This window comes from Eurosta solidaginis, chromosome 2 (assembly GCF_040869045.1).
Source record: "Eurosta solidaginis isolate ZX-2024a chromosome 2, ASM4086904v1, whole genome shotgun sequence".
Taxonomy (NCBI): domain Eukaryota; kingdom Metazoa; phylum Arthropoda; class Insecta; order Diptera; family Tephritidae; genus Eurosta; species Eurosta solidaginis.
In genome coordinates, this window is record NC_090320.1 from 122,684,175 (window position 1) to 122,706,072 (window position 21,898).

The 21,898-nt window shown below is 40.9% G+C and overlaps 1 protein-coding gene across 1 annotated transcript; it reads left to right on the plus strand.

Moving 5' to 3' along the window:
• Positions 1-20,219: 20,219 nt before the first annotated feature.
• On the plus strand, positions 20,220-21,157 carry LOC137241636 (uncharacterized). Its single transcript, XM_067769151.1, has 4 exons — positions 20,220-20,380; positions 20,736-20,823; positions 20,893-21,023; positions 21,092-21,157. Exons 1-4 carry the CDS (start codon positions 20,231-20,233, stop codon positions 21,155-21,157), a joined length of 435 nt encoding a protein of 144 aa, XP_067625252.1. The 5' UTR covers positions 20,220-20,230.
• The last annotated feature ends 741 nt before the right edge of the window (positions 21,158-21,898 follow it).

The following is a 21,898-nucleotide window of genomic DNA, read 5'->3' on the forward strand; positions in this document are numbered from 1 at the left end:
GTTGCCAGAAAAAAGTTTTTTGGGGCTAGAATTTAGAAAAAAAGGCTATAAAGAGCTAAATTTGTTCAAGAAAATCCAAAAACAGTTGAAAAAGAGCTAAAAGTATATGTTTCAATGTAAGTTTTCACATTTGTTTCAAATCAAACTAAACTAACAAAAATACGTTTTGTTTACTTTTGTTTTGCCATTTGGCAGTAAGGTATCGTTAAATAGTAAGAAGTATTTTTTACACTACTACAATGACGAAACGGCTATAGGTTCGCCAAAAATAAGACTTGCCAAAATGTTGGGCGCTGAAAATTAATTAAAATTTTTTACAATTTTTTATTCAATTTTTAACGTCGTATGGGTGTACGAATCACCATTAAAATACACGTGTGCGATACTCAAGTTTATGTTGGGATGAGATATGTTTGAAGGTCCTTAGAGTTCAAAATCTATGATTTCTTCCTCAGAAGATGAATTACACTGGTTTACAGCCAAAATTTACCAGAGACGCTACTATGAAATTCCTACGTAAAATCACCCCCTGATTTCGAAAATCAAGGTTATTTTTAATTCTATGGTAACGTTTTTGAGATATTTACGAATAACGGGTTTCTCCAAAAAAAAAAAAAAATTGGGTCCACTTAATCATATATATCTCAAGAACGAATTGAGCAATTCTAAAACGGGTTGAAGCTTTTAAAAGGTAATACAATTTTCTATAAACTGTGCATACAACACTACAAAAAAATGTGTAATTTGCGAGGAAGGATCTCTAAAACTTTTTTTTGCAGATTTGTTTTTTTCTCTCTAAGCTCTGTTTTATTACAAAAAAAATAAACCTTCATTCAACAAAATCGATGGACTAATAAAAAAGTTATAAGCATTCATGTAAATATTTCCATTTAATACTTACGTACCCTACTGGTATATATGTGTTAGTATTCGTATATCAGTTAGTTAGTTTTTCCAGATTTTTTTGTTTTCTCTCTAAGCTCTGCTTTATTACAAAAAAAAATAACAAAATAAGCTTTCATTCACCAAAATCGATGCACTAATACAAAAGTTATAAGCATTCAAGTAAATATGATCATTTATTACTTAAGTACCCTACTGGTACATATGCGTTGGTATTCGTATATCAGTTAGTTAGCGAATACTAACGTATATGCACCAGAAGGGTCCTTAAGTAATAAATAATCATATTTACTTGAATACTTAAAACTTTTGTATTAGTCCATCGATTTTGTTGAATGAAAGCTTATTTTTTTTGTAATAAAACAGAGCTTAGAGAGAAAAAAACAAATCTGCAAAAAAATAAAACGTTTTCGAGATCCTCGATTCCTCGCAAAATACAATTTTTTTATAAATAAAAAAAAAAAAAAATAAATGTAAGGCGCGATAACCTCCGAAGAGATCTAAGGCCGAGCTTCTCTTCCAATTTGCGTCGTGCTCCTCTTGATTTTCCCTACAAATTGGCCGGACGGGACCTACATGTTTTATGCCGACTCCGAACGGCATCTGCAAAGCAGATGAGTTTTCACTGAGAGCTTTTCATGGCAGAAATACACCCGGAGTGCTTGCCAAACACTGCCGAGGGGCGACCCCGCTTAGAAAAATTTTCTTCTAATTGAAAAATCTTATTTCTAAAATTTTGATGTTGCTTTGCCCGGGAGTTGAACCCAGGGCATACGGTGTGATAGGCGGAGCACGCTACCCATCACACCACGGTGGCCGCCAAAAAAATGGTAAAAATCCGTAAGGATTGTTCTTTATCTTTGTTGTATCCACAGTTGATAGCAAATTTGATTACCTTTTAAAAGCTTCAAACCGGGTTGGAATTGCTCAATGCGTTCTTGAGATATATATGATTAAGTGGGACCAAATTTTAAATATCTCAAGAACATTACCATAGAATTAAAAAAAAAACCTTGATTTTCGAAATCAGGGGGTGATTTTACATAGGAATTTCATAATGGCGTCTCCGGTGCAGAAAAAAAATTGGAATTTGTGATCCAGTGTTATTATTATTGCTACACTCATAAATATTTTTTGTGTTCATTAATTTTAAAAGATCGTTGCTTATTTCAAAGTTATTCTTCCGTTTAAGACCACCTCCTATTGTCAAACCCATGTTTGAAAACGTTTTTGCAACTTCAGAATTACTTAGTAGCAGCACAAAATCGACAAGCTTTTGGAATTACACTATTTAACATCAAACCAAAACCTTAATGTTGAAGTCACATTATTCCAATATTGGAGATGATATTTTTCCACTACATTTGTAATCTCGTTATTTCATCAGTGCTATACTTGTTTTTTTTTTCATTTGTGAAGTACGAAAACTTTGAGGTTTTACAATTCTCAATGTGCTTTCAACCGAAAAGAAATCTATTTTGCTAAGCGTTTATATATTGTGCGGCCAGCGTTACCTTAATTGCTCCATTAATTTAATTATGAAGTCGCGACATATACTACGTATCTTTATTTCAATTAATTCGTCTATACACTTATCTTGTTATACTCAGTTGAGCAGAGCTCACAGAGTATATTAAGTTTGATTGGATAACGGTTGGTTGTACATATATAAAGGAATCGAGATAGATATAGACTTCCATATATCAAAATAATCAGGATCGAAAAAAAATTTGATTGAGCCATGTCCGTCCGTCCATCCGTCCGTTAACACGATAACTTGGGTAAATTTTGAGATATCTTGATGAAATTTGGTATGTAGGTTACTGAGCACTCATCTCAGATCGCTATTTAAAATGAACGATATCGGACTATAACCACGCCCTCTTTTCCATATCGAAAATTTCGAAAAACCGAAAAAATGCGATAATTCATTGCCAAAGGCGGTTAAAGCGATTAAACTTGGTAAATAAGTTGACGTTATGACGCAGAATAGAAAATTAGTAAGATTTTGGACAATGGGCGTGGCACCGCCCACTTTTACAAGAAGGTAATTTAAAAGTTTTGCAAGCTGTAATTTGGCAGTCGTTGAAGATATCATGATGAAATTTGTCAGGAACGTTACTACTATTACTATATATGTGCTAAATAAAAATTAGCAAAATTGGATGAAGAACACGCCCACTTTTTAAAAAAAAATTTTTTTTAATTCAAATTTTAATAAAAAATTTAATATCTTTACTGTATATAAGTAAATTAAGTCAAAATTCAACTCCAGTAATGATATGATGCAACAAAATACAAAAATAAAAGAAAATTTCAAAATGGGCGTGGCTCCGCCCATTTTCATTTAGTTTGTCTAGAATACTTTTAATGCCGTAAGTCGAACAAAAATTTACCAATCCTTCTCAAATTTGGTAGGAGCATAGACTCTGTAACGGTAACTGTTCTCTGTGAAAATGGGCGAAATCGGTGGAAGCCACGCCCAGTTTTTATACACAGTCCACCGTTTGTCCTTCCGCTCGGCCGCTAACACAATAACTTGAGCAAAAACCGATATATCTTTACTAAACTTAGCCCACGTACTTATCTGGACTCACTTTATCTTGGTATAAAAAATGGCCGAAATCCGACCATAACCACGCCCACTTTATCGATATCGAAAGTTACGAAAAATGAAAAAAATGCCATAATTCTATACCAACTACGAAAAAAGGGATGAAACATGGTAACTGGATTGGTTTATTGACGCAAAATATAACTTTGGAAAAAACTTTGTAAAATGGGTGTGACATCTACCATATTAAGTAGAAGAAAATGAAAAAGTTCTACAAGGCGAAATCAACAGCCCTTGGAATCTTGGCAGGAATACTGTTAGTGGTATTGCATATATAAATAAATTAGCAGTACCCGACAGATGATTTTCTGGATCACCTGGTCCACATTTTGGTCGATATCGCGAGAAAGCCTTCACATATACATCTAAGGGCCACTCGCTTTTAAAACCCTCATTAATACTTTTAATTTGATATCCATATCATACAAACACATTCTAGGGTCACCCTGGCCCACCCTAATGGCGATATCTCGAAAAGGCGTCCACCTATAGACCTAATGCCCACTCCCTCTTAAAATGCTCAGTAACACCTTTCGTTTGATACCCATATCGTACAAACATTCTAGAGTCACCCCTGGCCCACCCTAATGGCGATATCTCGAAAAGGCGTCCACCTATATACCTAATGTCCACTCCCTCTTAAAATGCTCAGTAACACCTTTCGTTTGATACCCATATCGTACAAACATTCTAGAGTCACCCCTTGCCCACCCTAATGGCGATATCTCGAAAAGGCGTCCACCTATAGACCTAATGCCCACTCCCTCTTAAAATGCTCAGTAACACCTTTCGTTTGATACCCATATCGTACAAACATTCTAGAGTCACCCTTGGTCCACCTTTATGGCGATATCTCGAAAAAGCGTCCACCTATAGAACTAAGGATTACTCCCTTTTAAAATACTCATTACCACCTTTCATTTGATACCCATATCGTACAAAAACATTCTAGAGTCACCCCTGGCCCACCCTAATGGCGATATCTTGAAAAGGCGTCCACCTATAGACCTAATGGCCACTCCCTCTTAAAATGCTCAGTAACACCTTTCGTTTGATACCCATATCGTACAAACATTCTAGAGTCAGCCCTGGTCCACCTTTATGGCGATATCCCTAAATGGCGTCCATCCATAGAACTATGGCCTACTCTCTCTTAAAATACTCTTTAATACCTTCCATTTGATACACATGCCATACAACCACATTCCAGGGTTACCCTAGGTTCATTTTCCTACATGGTGATTTTCCTTATTTTGTCTCCATAGCTCTCAACTGAGTATGTAATGTTCGGTTACACCCGAACTTAGCCTTCCTTACTTGTTTTTTAATTCGTATATATTCATCAAAGGTAAAATGAAAGTAAGGTACGGGAGACAAAAATTTATTATAATCTGAATTTAAACTCTTAGAAGGTGACACTATGCCGTTGTACACGCTGCAAAGGAAATATACAACCTCATGACACACTTTATCAATTAAGGTTTTTGTTATCAGTTTAGTACCGAGTTGCCACATCATACATAAAAAAAAAATAAAAAAAAATAGATGTAAGACGCGATAGCCTCCGAAGAAATTTTAGGCCGAGCTTCTCTTCAAATTTACGTCGTGCTCCTTTTTTTTAATTTTTCCTACAAATTGGCGGGACGGGACCTACTTGTTTCATGCCGAGTCCGAACGGTATCTGCGAGGCAGATGAGTATTCACTTAGAGCTTTTCATGGCAGAAATATACTCGGAGTGCTTGCCAAACACTGCCGAGGGGTGACCCCGCTTAGAAAAATTTTCTTCTAATTGAAAAACCTTATTTCTAAAATTTTGATGTTGCTTTGCCCGGGGTGTGAACCCAGGGCATTTGGTGTGGTAGACGGAGCACGCTACCATCACACCACGGAGGTCGCCAAAACGAAACAAATAAAATAAAACTTCGACACACATAAAATACATTACAAATTTCACAATACATATTGCCGAATAGATTTGGAGCCAAAAGGGGCAAACATTTTAAAAAGGACCAAAAAAAGAGCTAGGGGCTAAACCAGAATTTTTGGAGCTAAACGCAAAAAAAGTGCTTGATCTGGCTCCAAAAGCACCAAAATGGTAACACTGCATGGGTATCAAATGGAAGGTATTAAAGAATATTTTAAAACGGAGTAGACCATAGTTCTATAGGTGGACGCCTTTTCGAGAAATCGCCATAAAGGTGTACCAGGGGTGACTCTAGAATTTGTTTGTGCGATATGGGTATCAATTGAAAGGTGTTAATGAGTATTTTAGAAGGCAGTGGCCCTAAATTGTATATGTGAAGGCGTTTTCGAGATATCGACCAAAATGTGGACCAGGATGACTCAGAACATCATCTGTCGGGTGCCGCTAATTTACTTATATATGCAATACCACGAACAGTATTCCTGCCATGATTCCAAGGGCTTTTGATTTCGCCCTGCAGAACTTTTTCATTTTCTTCTACTTAATATGGTAGGTGTCACACCAATTTTACAAAGTTTTTTCTAAAGTTATATTTTGGTTCAAAAATCAATCCAATCACGATGTTTCATCCCTTTTTTCGTATTTGGTATAGAATTGTGGCATTTTTTTTATTTTTCGAAATTTTCGATATCGAAAAAGTGAGCGTGGTGATAGTCGGATTTCGCCCATATTTAATACCAAGATAAAGTGAGTTCAGATAAGTACGTGAACTAATTTTAGTAAAGATATATCGATTTTTGCTCAAGTTATCCAACGGCCGAGCGGAAGGACAGACGGTCGACTGTGTATAAAAACTTGGCGTGTCTTCAAACGATTTCGCCCATTTTCACAGAAAACAGTTATCGTCATAGAAGCTAAGCCTTTACCAAATTTCACAAGGATTGGTAAATTTTTGTTCGACTTATGGCATTAAAAGAATTCTAGACAAATTAAATGAAAAAGGGCGAAGCCACGCCCATTTCGAAATTTTCTTTACTTTGTATTTTGTTGCACCATATCATTACTGGAGTTAAATGTTGACGTAATTTACTTATATACAATAAAGATATTCAATTTTTTGTTAAAATTTGACTTTTAAATTTTATTTTTTTTAAAGTGGGCGCGTTCGTAATCCGATTTTGCTAATTTTTATTTAGCACACATATAGTAATAGGAGTAATGTTCCTGCCAAATTTCATCATGATATCTTCAACGACTGCTTCAATTACAGCTTACAAAACTTTTAAATTACCTTCTTGAGAAAAGTGGGCAGTGCCACGCCCCTTGTCCAAAATTTTACTAATGTTCTATTCTGCATCATAAGACCAACCAAATTTCATCGCTTGATCTGGCTTTGGTAACGAATTATCGCACTTTTCCGGTTTTTCGAAATTTTCGATATCGAAAAAGTGGGTGAGGTTATAGTCCTATTGTAATGAATTTCTTTTTTCGCCCAGATCATTTTGATATATAGAAGTCTATATCTATCTCATTTAGTTTATGCCATTACGGGGTACCGTTATGCGAACAAAATTAATATACTCTGTGAGATCTGCTCAGCTGAGTATAATTATGACACTATGACATTTACAGGAGTGTCCATGCAAATAAATGCAGTTTCGTCGTCGGATTCGTGGTGGGGAGAGACTTTGTCCCCAAGTACTGACGTTCACGCCTGTAGACAAACATCTTGCCGCTAGTTGGAAAATTTGCGTGTGGCATGTTTACAGGGTGGCGAGAAATAACTGTTAGAAAAGTTTTATTAAAACTATGTAAGTTTCCTATTAAATTAGAAAAGTTATATTACTTCTATTTAAGTTTTATGCCCAACTAATAGTTCAAAACTTTTCTTCCCCTTGTGTTTTGCTTATCCTAAACGCTTCGAGAAGTCTGCGTTGGCAGAGTGCACCTTTGGCCGTGAGCTTTCTTCCATATCCTCTGTAAGCGTTGCTTGAATTGATGCATCTGAAGTTATTTAAGGGGCCTCTTCATCTTTAACATGTTGCCAAATATACAGTTATCCTCTGGACTCGAATCCAAGGAGATAGAAAAAACCTTCATTCGAAATAATAAAACAATAAATTTTGTTTTTGAATAGTCTCAGTACAACTTCAAATCTTCCTAAAACTCTCTACACTTATTGAATAAGTTTTCTACTTTTGCATTACCAACAGTAAAGACACGCAAGTAAAAGCTGACTAAATTTTTTAATTACGCCTCCTACTATTGGCACAATATCACTTTAAAAAAGTGTTAATGTTATTCGTCGCCACCCGGTATATATATACACATATATATATAGATCGATAGAAAGCTGTATAAACAAATAGGTAGATAGAGATATACCATATAAGAGCTCTGCGTGTGCACACTCGCTTGTATTAGGTTTAGCATTTTTCGTTAACAGTTTGAAATTATCAATGTAGGCGTCGCAACGCGTCGGTACCATATGACAGTAATATCAAATATTATCGAAAATAAAGATGTTGCAGGCGCAAACTTGGGTGGAAAGCAGCGGAGCGTAACAAAATTCTAGTAGGTCACTTTCACCACACCAAAAACTTTAACACAATTTTAACATAATTTAAGCACAGAAATACACTGATTGGAGTTTTAGAGAGTAAAGGTTAAAATTCTGAGCACATTAGCTGAATAAAAAGTGTACAAATAATTGTTAAATAACAAATACAGACAGTGGTAGTTTAACAAATTCTGCTGTGGTAAGTGGTGAATGTGACCTACTAGAATTTTGTGAAGCTTGCTTCACACGATTTTTCGTCCCTGCAACAACTTTATTTTCGATAATATTTGGTAATATACATAGCTGCAGTGAGTACGAATATGTGTGACTGAAAAGTTTGATTTTGTATAGGATGTGCCACGTCCGTTTTTCAAATATACTCCAATGTTTATAACAAATTTAGCATTAAAAAATATTGGCAGCTATGCCAAGTTTAGGTAGTGTGACTTAAGCGGCTAAGGAAATATGCGAAATGGAAATAAACAATTTTCTGGTACGTGCCGCACCCCTACCAACTTATCCACATTGATACAATATCGATTTTGGAGATCTGCTTTTCAAATATCATTGCATATCAGTGTATATGTTTCTTACCCCTTATGTACAGATTATATCATACAAATCGGTGAAAGGGCGCACCCAAAAAGGGGGTGAAATATTTGAGTATCATGTATTAATATATATAGACCAGTTTAGTGGGAATATCAAAATTAAAGTTTTTATGGATATTTCTAGGTATGGGATATACAAATAAATGTGCCAGAGTCCATTTACATAACTCCTCCTCCTCTGTTCAACACGGTGTTTATATGTAGTAGCTCTAAATCAACTTTCACTAACCAGGCCTTTGTTGGCATTTCAAATCTTGCTACGTATGTATATCTTATTAAAAATAAATAAATGTAAGGCGCGATAACCTGCGAAGAGATTTTAGTCCGAGCTTCTCTTCCAATTTGCGTCGTGCTTATCTTGATTTTTTCCTACAAATTTGGCGGGACATGATCTACTTGTTTTAGGCCGACACCGAACGGTATCTGTAAGTCAGATGAGTTCTCACTGAGAGCTTTTTCATGGCAGAAATACACTCGGAGTGCTTGCAAAAAAAAAAAGTTTTTGTAATTTAACAATTTTCGAATCGCATTGCCATTCGAATCGAGTAACAGAAGAATGCCCCTGGTAACCGACATAAAAAAATTTAACGCGCCACACAAAGACCTATTAGAATGTGGGAAAGCATATGAAATTGACTCGTCAGATAGGGGTCTTACTTTGGGTGTGGTTAATATTTGAGGTAACTGTTTTACCTGGTTGATGCGCTATCAAACTGTATCAAAAAATCATTTTTAGAAAACGGTACTTAACGTTATTTTTTTATACTAGAAAGATAACGTACGCCTGAGAGACATGTTTAAGTACCTAAAGATATTAAAAAAAACTTACATTATTTTTATCATTTATTTGATATAGTTTCACTTGTTTTAAATGTTTTTTAAAGAAATATATTGTTTTTTTAATATATTTAAAATTAAGTTTGGCTTGTATTGAAAATTCATAACAAAAATCAGTCTTTTTCGAAGGACCTCAGTTTATGGCAAAAAACTTAAAATGAAATACATTTGTTTTGAACTTAAATTTGTCAGGGGTGGGTGTTCGTCGCGTTGGGCTGGCATAACAATTTTTTTTTGTTTTTTTTTTTGGGAGTCTTACATAATAGGGACGCTCGTCGTGAAACGCGACACAATTTCAGCATTCGCAGTATTAAACATTGGTGGTGACTGTGCACAAGCACCGTGACGCTAGTTACGCGGTAATTTTACAATTATCTACGAATCATTTTTATTAATCAACATTTTTTTATAATGAAACAAAGCAAACAATTACCACTTTGAGGGGTCGCTCCATCGTTTATGTGCACCTGTAGGTGTGGAACGAACCAAAATTTGGTTACACGCCTCAATAATGCCTTCATGGGGATCGCAACACAACCACTTTTCACCTGTTTCTTTCCTTGATATAGAAAACCGACATTTCGAATCGATTATAGCAACAAAGAGTTGCTCGGTCGTAATCCGCTAACGATTAGCGAATAATGGAGGATAGAGGATTAATGTTAAGAGGATAAGACATAAGAGGGCATACCAAAGGTGCATACGGTATAGTAAAAAAGTTATCGTCATGGCATACGACTGCGCCGCGCTAGCCATAATAAAATATAGTGGTGTGAAAAAGTTCAAGTTTTTTAAAAGTTAAATTTTTATTTTTATATGGGCAAAGTGTCCGAAGTGAAGTTGAGGCAAAGGAAAAGGGAGTTTTGAACGATTTTATTGCGGAAGGCGGTAAAGAAAGGTGAGGATAGTTTTTTTGTAGGGATTGAGCATAGATATGCATGCATATATACATGTGTTTGTACAGATATATATATATATATATATATGTATGTACGCAGATATACGCGGAGAGATCATTCGGGGTTTTATAAATTTAATTAAATTCCTCTGCGTTGAAGGAAGGGACGGTACGTGGTGCCCCGGGTTGCCTAGAGGCGTGCAAGCAGGAAACAGGAACTTTTTGTTCTTTGTGTAACGCATTCAAACGGCGAGATGTAAGTTTTTATTTGAAAAGATGGTTTCAAGCAGTTTTTTAAATAATTTTCTTTGTAGTGTGCCTAGAAAATTCAGCGCGGGAGGCTTAAAGGCACAACTCGCCGTAAGTGATAATTTTTAAGTTTTTTTCTGATTCATATATATACACGTATCCATATACCTTGTTATGGTATCGCATATACAATGGAGCAGCAGGGAAGGCAGTCGGCATGATCTCGTGGTGCTCTGTCGCTAGTCATGTCGGCTGCGCGAGGTTCTTGCCAACCTTGCTGTCCTGCGCCATAAACAGAAAAAAATCCTATCATGCCTTTAAAAAAAACCGTCAGAAGCGCATACTCGACTCAAAACGCTTATACTTAAAAATAAAACGACATCCGGTCGAACCGGATGCCACGGACAGATCGCTAAATATTCAAAATTCATACTCAAAAAAAAAAAAAACTAACGCAAAAAAAATGTACCGAACCAAATTAAAAAAAAGCTGAAAGTTAAATAAAAAGAAAAAGAAGAAAATGACCGAATTTATTTGGGGGCGCCGCGGGTGTTGTTGCGATGCCCGGTGCATATTCCCACCCTCAAAAACCATGGTCACCGACGCACCTGAATTTTCAGTGACCCCTTACCTGCATACCTACGTGCCTTCTAAATATCAAAGAAAATCAGCATTCCCATTTTTAATACAATATTTATTTAAAATTCACTATGCAAGTAACTTATAATTAAGCGCAATTGTTATATAATATGTCCAACATATAGGCAAAAAAAAATGTTTATTGATAAAAGGATTTGATGAAGGGACGAAGTTTTTATAAATTTAGGAAGTATACCTTTTAATGCCCCTCTTTCGCACCTTCTATTAGCGTGCAACTATGGAGGCGGGGGTGTCCGGCGGTGAAACCAGCACTAACGAGTCCTCGCAGTCTCTTCCCCAGGTGACCGACTCCGCGGACTACGGATCCGGCCGAAGACTACCGATCAATCCGATACCGTCAACCGACCCCGTCCGGAACGAGCCACCGCTGTCCAGGCAAACACCATCGCTAGCCTACTTCCCCTCTCACCACGGCCCTGGTACGCGCTCCTAACCCACCGCCGCTGCTTCCATTCCGCTGGTGCTACGCCGACCGTTGGCCGTCCGCCATACTACCGCCGTGCCCATTCCGCCTTGTTGGTGCCGCCGCTGCCACACCAACCACTGGCCGTTCGCCGTTCTATCGCCATTCAGCCGCCGCTGCATCCGTCACGCCGCTGCCACAACGACCGTTGGCCGTCTACCATCCTACCGCCGCTAAGCCGCTGCTACGACGACCATTGGCCGTCTGCCATCCTACCGCCGTTAAGCTGCTGCATCTGTCCCGCCGCTGCTACGACGACCGTGGCCGTCAGCCACCCTGCCGCCGTTAAGCCGCTACATCCGTCACGCCGCTGCTACGACGACCGTTGGCCGTCGGACATCCTACCGCCGTTAAGCCGCTGCTTCGACGACCATTGGCCGTCCGCCATCCTACCGCCGTTAAGCTTCTCTCCCGCCGCTGCTTCCGTACCGCCGTAAAAATCCGTCCGTTACCCAACCGTTCAACCGTCCTACCGAACCTCCTCTTCTCCAACGACCGTTAGCCGCCGCTCCGCCCCCTCGCCATATTGCGACGGAAAGCTGCTGGCCGTCTAATATCTCCAGCCGTGTGTGCGTGTGTTCGTAACACATAAATATTGTGTATTTATTCAGTAGGGGTTTGTGGGACCTTTACTCGACTCTGGATTGACTGAGCGTTACCCCAGCCTTAGACAAAACCCACCTCATAAATGGCGCTCGAACAGGGACCCTCCTCCGCAGGTGACCGTGGAAAAACAAATACAAAAACCACCAACACTGCCGGGGCGGGTTCGACGAACACACCATCAGAAAAAACAAACACACCGGCACCCGAAGTTACGATGCTGAATACCGACTCACTCAATTATATCTACTTACTGAAAAGGGAGAGGCTGATAGAGGAGTGTAAGAAGCATAGCATTCCCGTGGAAGGCAAACCCGTAGCCGATCTACGCCGCGCACTGACCACGTACGTGCAAGCAAAACGCACGAGGAAATCAAGTGAAGACCTACTGAAGGAGTTGGAGAAGGAAGTAGAAGAGGACGAAGGGAAACCAGCTAAACTACCAACACCGACACTAAACATCACCCCAACACAACCGACCAAGTCAGTAACCGCCATCCAGGTACAAAACTCCCTCTCGCATGCGCATGAGAGAGAACGCGCGCAACCGAAACGAGACGAAATGAGCACCGGTGAGCTAATGAATACCGTCCGCCACGGGGATCTGCATTTTTCGGGAGAGGAGTCGCTGCACGAATTTCTGGAGAGAATAGAGGAGCTCGCCGAATGTTACCGCATCCCCGTCGACCGGCTCCTCCTAACGCTGCCGGAACTGCTGCGTGGCAAAGCACTCCAATGGTACCGCATCCGTAAGCAACAAATCAACCACTGGAGCGATTTTCGAAGGGAGGTGAAAATTTTTTTTCTGCCTAAGCGTCATCTTCAACATTTAGAAGAGGCCATCCGAAAACGGAGGCAACAAAGCCGAGAAAAAGCCAAGGACTACGTCCTCGCATTGGAAACGCTGTTCCGCCAGCATCCGACAATGTGCAAGGAAAACCACCTCGAGCGAATATACGATGGCCTACGCGTTGAATACCACCTCTTCGTCAAGCGCAGTGAGTTTAAGACGATCGATGAGCTCATGGAAATAACGGAGGAATATGAGCTGCTAAAAAGCGAGGAAGCGAAACAGGACAAAGAGGCGATCCACAGCCTGTATCATCTGCAAAAGGAGTACGATAGCAAGGAGTGCTGCTGGCGCTGCAAGGAACGCGGACACCGCCGCTTCCAATGCAGGGGCCGCTGGAGAATGTTCTGCTCCAGGTGTGGACAAGACAAAATCCTCTCCAGGGACTGCCTATGCCTTTCGACCAACAAATCCACCGACAACAACACATCCAGGACGTCGCCAAACCATGTTAGAGGAAGCCGCCAAGCATTATTTGTTCGGCCAGGGAAGCCAATGGAACCACCAAGCTGCGAGCCCACTACCGAAATGCAAGTAGATGACCGTTTCTATATACCGATAACCATCGAGGGCATGAGCGTGCGCACGCTAGTGGACACCGGCGCCACCTTTCATACGTCGATGAGTCAATACGAAATCACCTGGAGAGAAATAACATCAAACCACGTCTTAACAGGCGGAGCGTCCAATTGGCAGACCAGAAGTGTGTCTATAGTTAGAATTCCTACACAGCGAGGATTACGTACCAAGGACGAACCACCAACACAATGATGTCCGTCATCCCGAACCTGGAAGAACGAATGATCTTAGGAATGGACTTTTTACGGGAAAGGGGAATCACCCTCACGCTAGATGGCCAGCCATTAGAAGGTACTTTGACCAGAAGATCGGCCGAGTTAGACACACTATGTGCAATGACCACCCGGGAACACGTGAGCAATGGTCAAAATTCGGAGCATGAAACTTTTTCAGCGCACCACCAGAAGCGATTGAGTAAAACCGTTAGCCCAATTACCGCAGCCGAACATTCGACCATCCGTAAACATAACCGACCGCTGAAGCAACGCTACTACCCCCGTTACCCGGCTATACGAAAATACAACTTCAATAAAGAGTACCAAAAAAGAGCGCCGACCGCGATATGCAATGCGCTTTCCCGCCGCCCGGTACAAATCACCGACACACCGACACAAAAATCAGACATATTTTACACAATAAAAAGCGACAGAGAAGAGCCCGGTGAGATTATTGGCAACCATCCAGTATCCGCAGCCACGGGAAATAGTAACCGCCGACTTCGTGCCACCACTACCACGTTCCAATCAAAAGAGCAATTACCTCCTCGCCATGGTCTACAAGTTCTACTAGTGGGTGGAGTTAATCCCAGCGCGCCAAACAAAAACGGCAAGCGTGCTCAAAGCGCTACAAGAAAAGGTCATATACTTACTTGGCTGTCCAAAAACCTTCCTCACCGACAATGGGAAGCAGTTCGGCGGAAAAGCGTTAGCACCGTTCCTGATCGACCACCGCACGTGGGATTAGGAGATTCCACAAATGGCACTTACAATAAACATGGTCAGAAAAGAGGGTACAAAAGCATCTGCAGCAGGCATAAACTTCGGCGAAATAAAACGACGTCAGAGCAGGTGCACACGGAGGGAGCAGTACCAGTGGCCAGCCAACCGAACAAAAACGCGAAGGGGACCTATTTTTTTCGGGCCACTTTTTACCGAATACCTGATAGCCATGATGAAATCACAACCCGAGGAAGATGGAAACGAAGAAGAAGAATATTATGTATTATAATGAATTGTATGAAATATACTCTGTTAGTTTTAAGAACAATGAAATGTAATTATTCTTACGTTATACAAAAGAATTAAAAACATAAACTCTGTTAGATATAAGTGGAATGACTCTGTATATTTTCGAGAAAAAAAGAAAAAAATAATTAATAAAGTATTTCGCCCACATGCACACCGGCACAAGACCTAGGCCATGCCTGGAGATCCATCTTTCCCCACCGCAGCTTTCCGTCAACCGAAGTGGGAGGGGGACTGTAACGTAGCGTTACAATAACGTAACCCTCCCCCTGTATTTCCTCATTCACTTAAACCTGAACCTCCCTGTACTTGTTTTTCTATAGCATAGCCACCTGTACTTCTCTGTACTTATTCTTCTATAGCATACTCAACAACCACTGATAGCAAACCAATGAAAATCACAATAATGGTGTGTTGATTTCTCAACCAGTTTGCGGCACCACCCATATAAACAGCGAATTTGCATTTTTGCAATTCAGTCCTCGCTTGTGAGCCAGCGGGAGTGGTTGTCTTTTTAAAAACAAAATTGCCACTCCGGCTAGCCAGCTGAGTGGAAGGGGCGCTATCATGGCGCGGGTCACCCTTCACCCAGGTAAGGACGAGCGGAGCGGGTGCCTTTATGCTATTGCCACCCGTCGCCCCGTGACTGTTGAGCGGCCCGACGCCTTGATGACTATGTCTCCCCTCCCCCTCAGCTCCGGCTTCGGCCTTGAACCGATGCGTGCGCATAAGGGGCTACCGCTGTGAAGTTAGGGTGCACTTCCCCTCCGCGCACGGATCGACCCACGGTATATCGGCTGGTACAGTCTGGTCTCTTCCCCAGGTGACCGACCCCGCGGACTACCGATCCGGCCGAAGACTACCGATCAATCCGATACCGTCAACCGACCCCATCCGGAACGAGCCACTGCTGTCCAGGCAAACACCATCGCTAGCCAACTTCCCCTCTCCCCACGGCCCTGGTACGCGCTCCGTAGCCCACCGCCGCTGTTTCCATCCCGCTGATGCTACGCCGACCGTTGGCCGTCCGCCAGGCTACCGCCGTGCCAATTCCGCCTTGCTGGTGCCGCCGCTGCCACACCAACCACTGGCCGTTCGCCGTCGGCCATCCTACCGCCGTTAAGCCGCTGCTACGACGGCCGTCTGCCATCCTGCCGCCGTTAAGCCGCTGCTTCGACGACCATTGGCCGTCCGCCATCCTACCGCCGTTAAGCTTCTATCTCGCTGCTGCTTCCGTACCGCCGTAACAATCCGCCCGTTCAACCGTCCTACCGAACCTCCTCTTCTCCAACGACCGCTAGCCGCCGCTCCGCCCCCTCGCCATCTTGCGACGGAAAGCTGCTGCCCGCCTAATATCTCCAGCCGTGTGTGCGTGTTTTCGTAACACATAAATATTGTATATTTATTCAGTAGGGGTTTGTGGGACCTTTACTCGACTCTGGATTGACTGAGTGTTACCCCAGCCTTAGACAAAATCCACCTCATAATGTGTATTGGCAAAAATATTGTGCTCAAATTTCACTCACCATATACTAGTACTCCAACGGCGCCGCTGCAGTTGAGTGGTTTTGCTGAAAATGCTGAAAAAGAAATACTCTTAGCACACATACATATCTACAGGCCACACCCACAGTAGCCACCCTCAATTACTCAGCCAAGATCACTCGCTCGTAATCTTTAGTAATGAGTGCTTTGGTAGTATTAATTCTACCAACGTGATGGTAAAACGTGAAATAGAAAAAGTATATTCGCCAAAAAAAATTCTGTGGTGCTGAAGGCACACTGTCATTATAATTGCGGGGTGTGAGGCTAATAACGTGGTATGTTGGCCGGGGTTGGTTGGTTGATTGGTTGGAGTGACGAGTCGCAATTGACTCCAATTAGCGCTCATGCGCCGTTTCGATACCACAAACTCGTGAGTTAACCAATGAAAGGGTGTTGTAAGAATACTAATGAACATTTTCACGTGCCTCAAGGAAAACCCCGTCCCCCTATGTCCATCCCGTGGAGTTTATGAATTTGAGAAGCTCTCCCGCCCTAACATCTTTGAGTTCTGGGAGGCTTTCGATAAAGGGCTTTCCAAGAAACTTTATTCTGCTTCAAAATTGTGCTGGGCATTCGCACAGCAGATACTCAACCGTTTCTCCGTCTCCGAACGCTTGCAGCTGCGACAGGAGGTATTGTGTTCCAGTCCCATCCATGCCGAATGTACCGCAAAATTCCAATGCCCCGTGAGCACCGCAACTACTCTGGATATATCCCTTCTGTTCATCTTAAGGACAGCTCCCGATCGTTTTTCATTATATAGTGGCCACATGCTTGGAAACTCTACAGGTCCGCAGCCGATTCCACCTATTGTTGGCCTCCCCCAACCAGTGCTGGGAGATCCGACCCTTGATGAGTCCCAGGGGTGCAAGGACCTCCTTCGCTCCTGAGAAATCAAGAGCCGCTCCACGCCGTGCCAGTTCATCCGCCATCTCGTTACCCTGTATGTTTCGATGCCCCGGCACCCATATCAGGGTAACGATCTGCCGGCTCACCAGATTCATGGCGCTCTCCCTACACTGCCCAACCAGGTCTGATGATATCGTCTCTGACCCGAGTGCCCCAAGAGCCGCCTGGCTATCGGAGAAAATGGGTACCCTGTTACCGTTACCTTTGATATCCATTAACGCTCTGCACGCCTCTCGGATAGCGAAAATCTCAGCTTGAAACACACTTGCCGAGTCGGGAAGCCGAATACAAAAGGACGTTGGCGGGACAGTCGCAAATACTCCCGCTCCCACTCCGCAATCCATTTTGGATCCGTCCGTGAAAACCGAGATGCGAATCACTGAGTGATCCCCCATCTTTCCAATCATTCCTTGTGGGGAAGATAATTGTGTAGCTTCTGTTGAAGACTTTCTTTGGACATATGTAGTCCGTTTTTGCCAAGATTCTGGAGTCGTTAATATTGAGCAGGATGCGGCCGTGCTTGTATATATATGCTCCCTCCAAAGGCCAACTCCCAAAGCCTTAGGGCCCCTTGTGATGCCGTTTCTTTGATAAATAGATCTAACGGTGGAACATTGCAAATCACGTTTAAAGCTTCCGAAGGACACGACCTAATCGTCCTCTATGTCCAAGAATGCAGCCAGGTTAAATTGTTTGTTTTCGAAGGACGACTCTACCTTGTGGACCACTTCATGTAGAGCGGTGTCTTCCTTCTTACTAAAACTAGTTGGACAAGCTATCCGGAGGGCAGACCCTAAGGCCTCCTCAAGCTTGCTACTGTTAGCATCAAGGTCCTCCACTGATGAAATTTCCAGTGCCGAATGCCTACCTAGCTTATTTCCTGCCACTTTGACGAACTTTCGCCAATTGGTCCTCTTTGGATTACGATAGGGAATAAGAATTTCTACATTAAGGCAGATTCAAGATCTCCTGTGGTCAGAAAACGACTGACTATCTGATACCCTCCAGCTGTCTACCCGAATATTGCTGTTTCCGCTTACTAGCGTGACATCCAACACCTCCTCCCACCCGTTGAATATGTCCGTGGTTGGAAATACAAAAGTGGATGTGTTTCCCCGATTGCATACTACTAGGTCAGTATTAATGATAAAATCGAAAAGTGACTCATCCCGAGTGTTGATTTCCTTACTTCCCCATAGGGAGTGCCTGGAATTGGCATCACATCCCAGCACAATGTTTGCAGATCCCCAGTCCTGCATCAAGGCTCGGACCTCCTCCGGTGGAGCGTCCTTGTCATGCGGCATGTAGCAACAAGCAATTAGTATGCTGACTCCGTCAGCTCTCTCTAGCGACATCGTTGTCAGATCCGAAGAGCTGTGAGAAGAAACAAGAAAAACATTGTAGTTAGATTTCACCAAAACGCATGTCCTAGGCTTACCTCCCTCGTGCTTGTAAAACGTAGAGTATCCCTTTATTGAGAGCACTTTCACTTGGGTGTTCCACACCCACGGCTCCTGAACAAGGGCTATATCAACGTCCTCCTCCAGTAGGAAGACGGCAAGGTTGTTCGAGGCCAGCCTAGAGTGCTGGAGGTTAATTTGGACAACCTTTAGACCCGTTTGGAACTATTAGGGTCCAGGTTCTTAGTCGGCGAGCTGTAAGCCATCCAGATGTACATATACATAATTGCCTATGGATTTCTTGACTGCGTAGTCATATATTCGTCTACATACATATATTTGTATGCAGAGATGCATATGTCGATGCAAGTTTTCTTTTGGCTTGCTCTGGAGATAAGCAAGGTTGAAGCTCTAGCTCCCGTCAAGCATGCCAGGACAAAAAAACAGAAAAACGGACATGGTCTACCTCTCATAACATCTGGTTGCTGGAAACTGCTTGGAGCTTTTGGACTGTACCTCGGACACTTTGCGACGCGCACTACGTTTTCGAAAATTCGATTTAATTCGCGCACTACAAAATTTGTGAACTTTTTCCTTTACGTTTAAAACCGCGCACTTCACTGTTGATTATTACCACTAGACTTGCACTGCACCGAAAGATAAGTCTCATGTAAAATTAACATTTCTGCATTATCAATTCCACATTTCGGCGAAAAATGTCATCTTAACGTTGAAAATGATAGAATCAGCAGCAGGTTTCACGTTAAATTGATATGATAACTATTAAATCAACATTGTCATGTATTACATTGTCATATCAATTTCTCATGTTAATAATACATTTTACCATTTAACATTTAAAATTATCAAAGTAACAGCTTTCACGTCAAATTGATATGATAACTATTAAATCAACATTGTCATGTATTACATTGTCATATCAATTTCTCATGTTAATAAAACATTTCACCATTTAACATTGAAAATTATCAAAGTAACAGCTTTCACGTCAAATTGATATGAAAACTGTTAAATCAGTCTTTCATGTTAATAAAACATTTCACCATCTAACATTGAAAATTATCAAAGTAACAGCTTTCACGTCAAATTGATATGAAAACTGTTAAATCAGTCTTTCATGTTAATAAAACATTTCACCATCTAACATTGAAAATTATTAAAGTAACAGCTTTCACGTCAAATTGATATGAAAACTGTTAAATCAGTCTTTCATGTTAATAAAACATTTCACAGAATATTTATTAAAAAACGTTCTATAGAAAATCGAATTAAATCGTTTTGTACGTTGTGTATAAGTATAAATATATATAAGTGAGTATTGATTAAAGAACAAGGCGAAGACATTAAATAAAAGTGAAAATGAGTGATAATTGCTTGCTACTTGGCGAAAACGTTTCGCTGGCAATGAATAACGCTGGGCAGGAATTCTTTCTAGAAGAAAGACTTCTGCAAATTTCTGAAAATACAGAGATTGTGACGCAAGGTGCTCCGTGTGGAAATTTACAACTGGTAAGAAGTGATTTTTATAAACAACTTCTTTTTTATATGGTTAATTTGAAGACCATCCATTGAAAATGCTATGCAATGTGTGGAGCATAGAGCAGAGCCGTAGCCTAATACATTGATAGCATTCCTTAGGCTATGAACTACGTCGCGTTTTAGAGCCGGGCAAACAGCAGAAAAAATGCAGAGCCTAAAAAGTTCTATCCCTTTTTTGTGCTACGGCTCTGCTCCTAACTCTGTTCATGTTCAGAGCCGGAGCAGTAGCAGGGCATATTTTTCGTTGGTACTGCTGCTCTGGAGTACCTTAAAGCTGTAATGACATTGACTGATCTAAATGCATACCATGATATTTTCTGCCTAGGCTGTCCAAACTCAATCAGGAGAGGACCAGCGTTTAAAAAACTTATTGAAAGAGATGAATGTAGAAGCCGCTTACGACAAGTTTTATGGTAATGGTTTATCTTATTTATATTAAAAATCTTTTGTAACTAATCATGTTTAAACTGACCCAAATAAAGCTTATGGAATCACATATGACCGGTTAAAGTACATAAACTGTGACGACTTGGCGTTGGCATTCCCAGGCAACGAAAATATAGGTTATAGAGCAGAACTTAGGGAAAAAATTGGGCTTTGGAAACACAAGAACGTAATATATTTTTCTATAAAGTTTTAAATAGTATATTGTGTTTTAATATTAACAATTTTCTGTTTTAGTTTCCAGAAGAATCTCTTTCGACTCTTAGTATGAACTCAAATGTACAAAATTGGCTTGAAAAATAGCCTCTCCGCTCACCAGCTAGCAATTCCAATTCGGTGAAAGTTACGGTAAGGGTTGATTGGAAGCTGTGGATACTCTTTAAACTTCATTTTCTTGCAGAATGTAACTGACATGGTGAAAAACTCTAAAAGCGGCCAATCTCTACTAAGCTTGTATATAATGAAGAAAAAGTTGGATATGCATGATAGAAAAAGATTGCTTAACATTATTGTGGAAAACTTCTTCGATTGTAATTCACGAAAGTACATAATACCGCGTCCGTATCAGATGAATAAATTGGCTGAAGAAATTGTAGAAATTTTTCCGACAGAAAATAAGGAAATATATTACATATCTCGCAAGGCCGGGCGGAGAACCAATGCATCGGGTATTTTATACAATCGCTTCAATAACTTAAATCGCAAGCGCTTAAAACTTGAAAGCACCACGTCAGAGGAAGAGAATGCATCTGATAAGGAAACACTCTGCTCCAATAATTACATTTCACTTAAGAATAAAATGAAGTATATGAGTGGTGACGAAGACGATGCAATCAATTTATGGAGCGAGACATATAAATACCGTGTTAATGATATACGTCACTTAAAAGACTTGAAATCTATCCTGGAAGAGTGGCCATTCTACAAGCAAGCTACAAGACCAAAATTTGTACGTACTAAAAGTTTCCAAAACACATTAACGTTGTTACACTAACACAAGCATATTTTTCATTTAATTTATGTACATACATATGTAGCTCGATT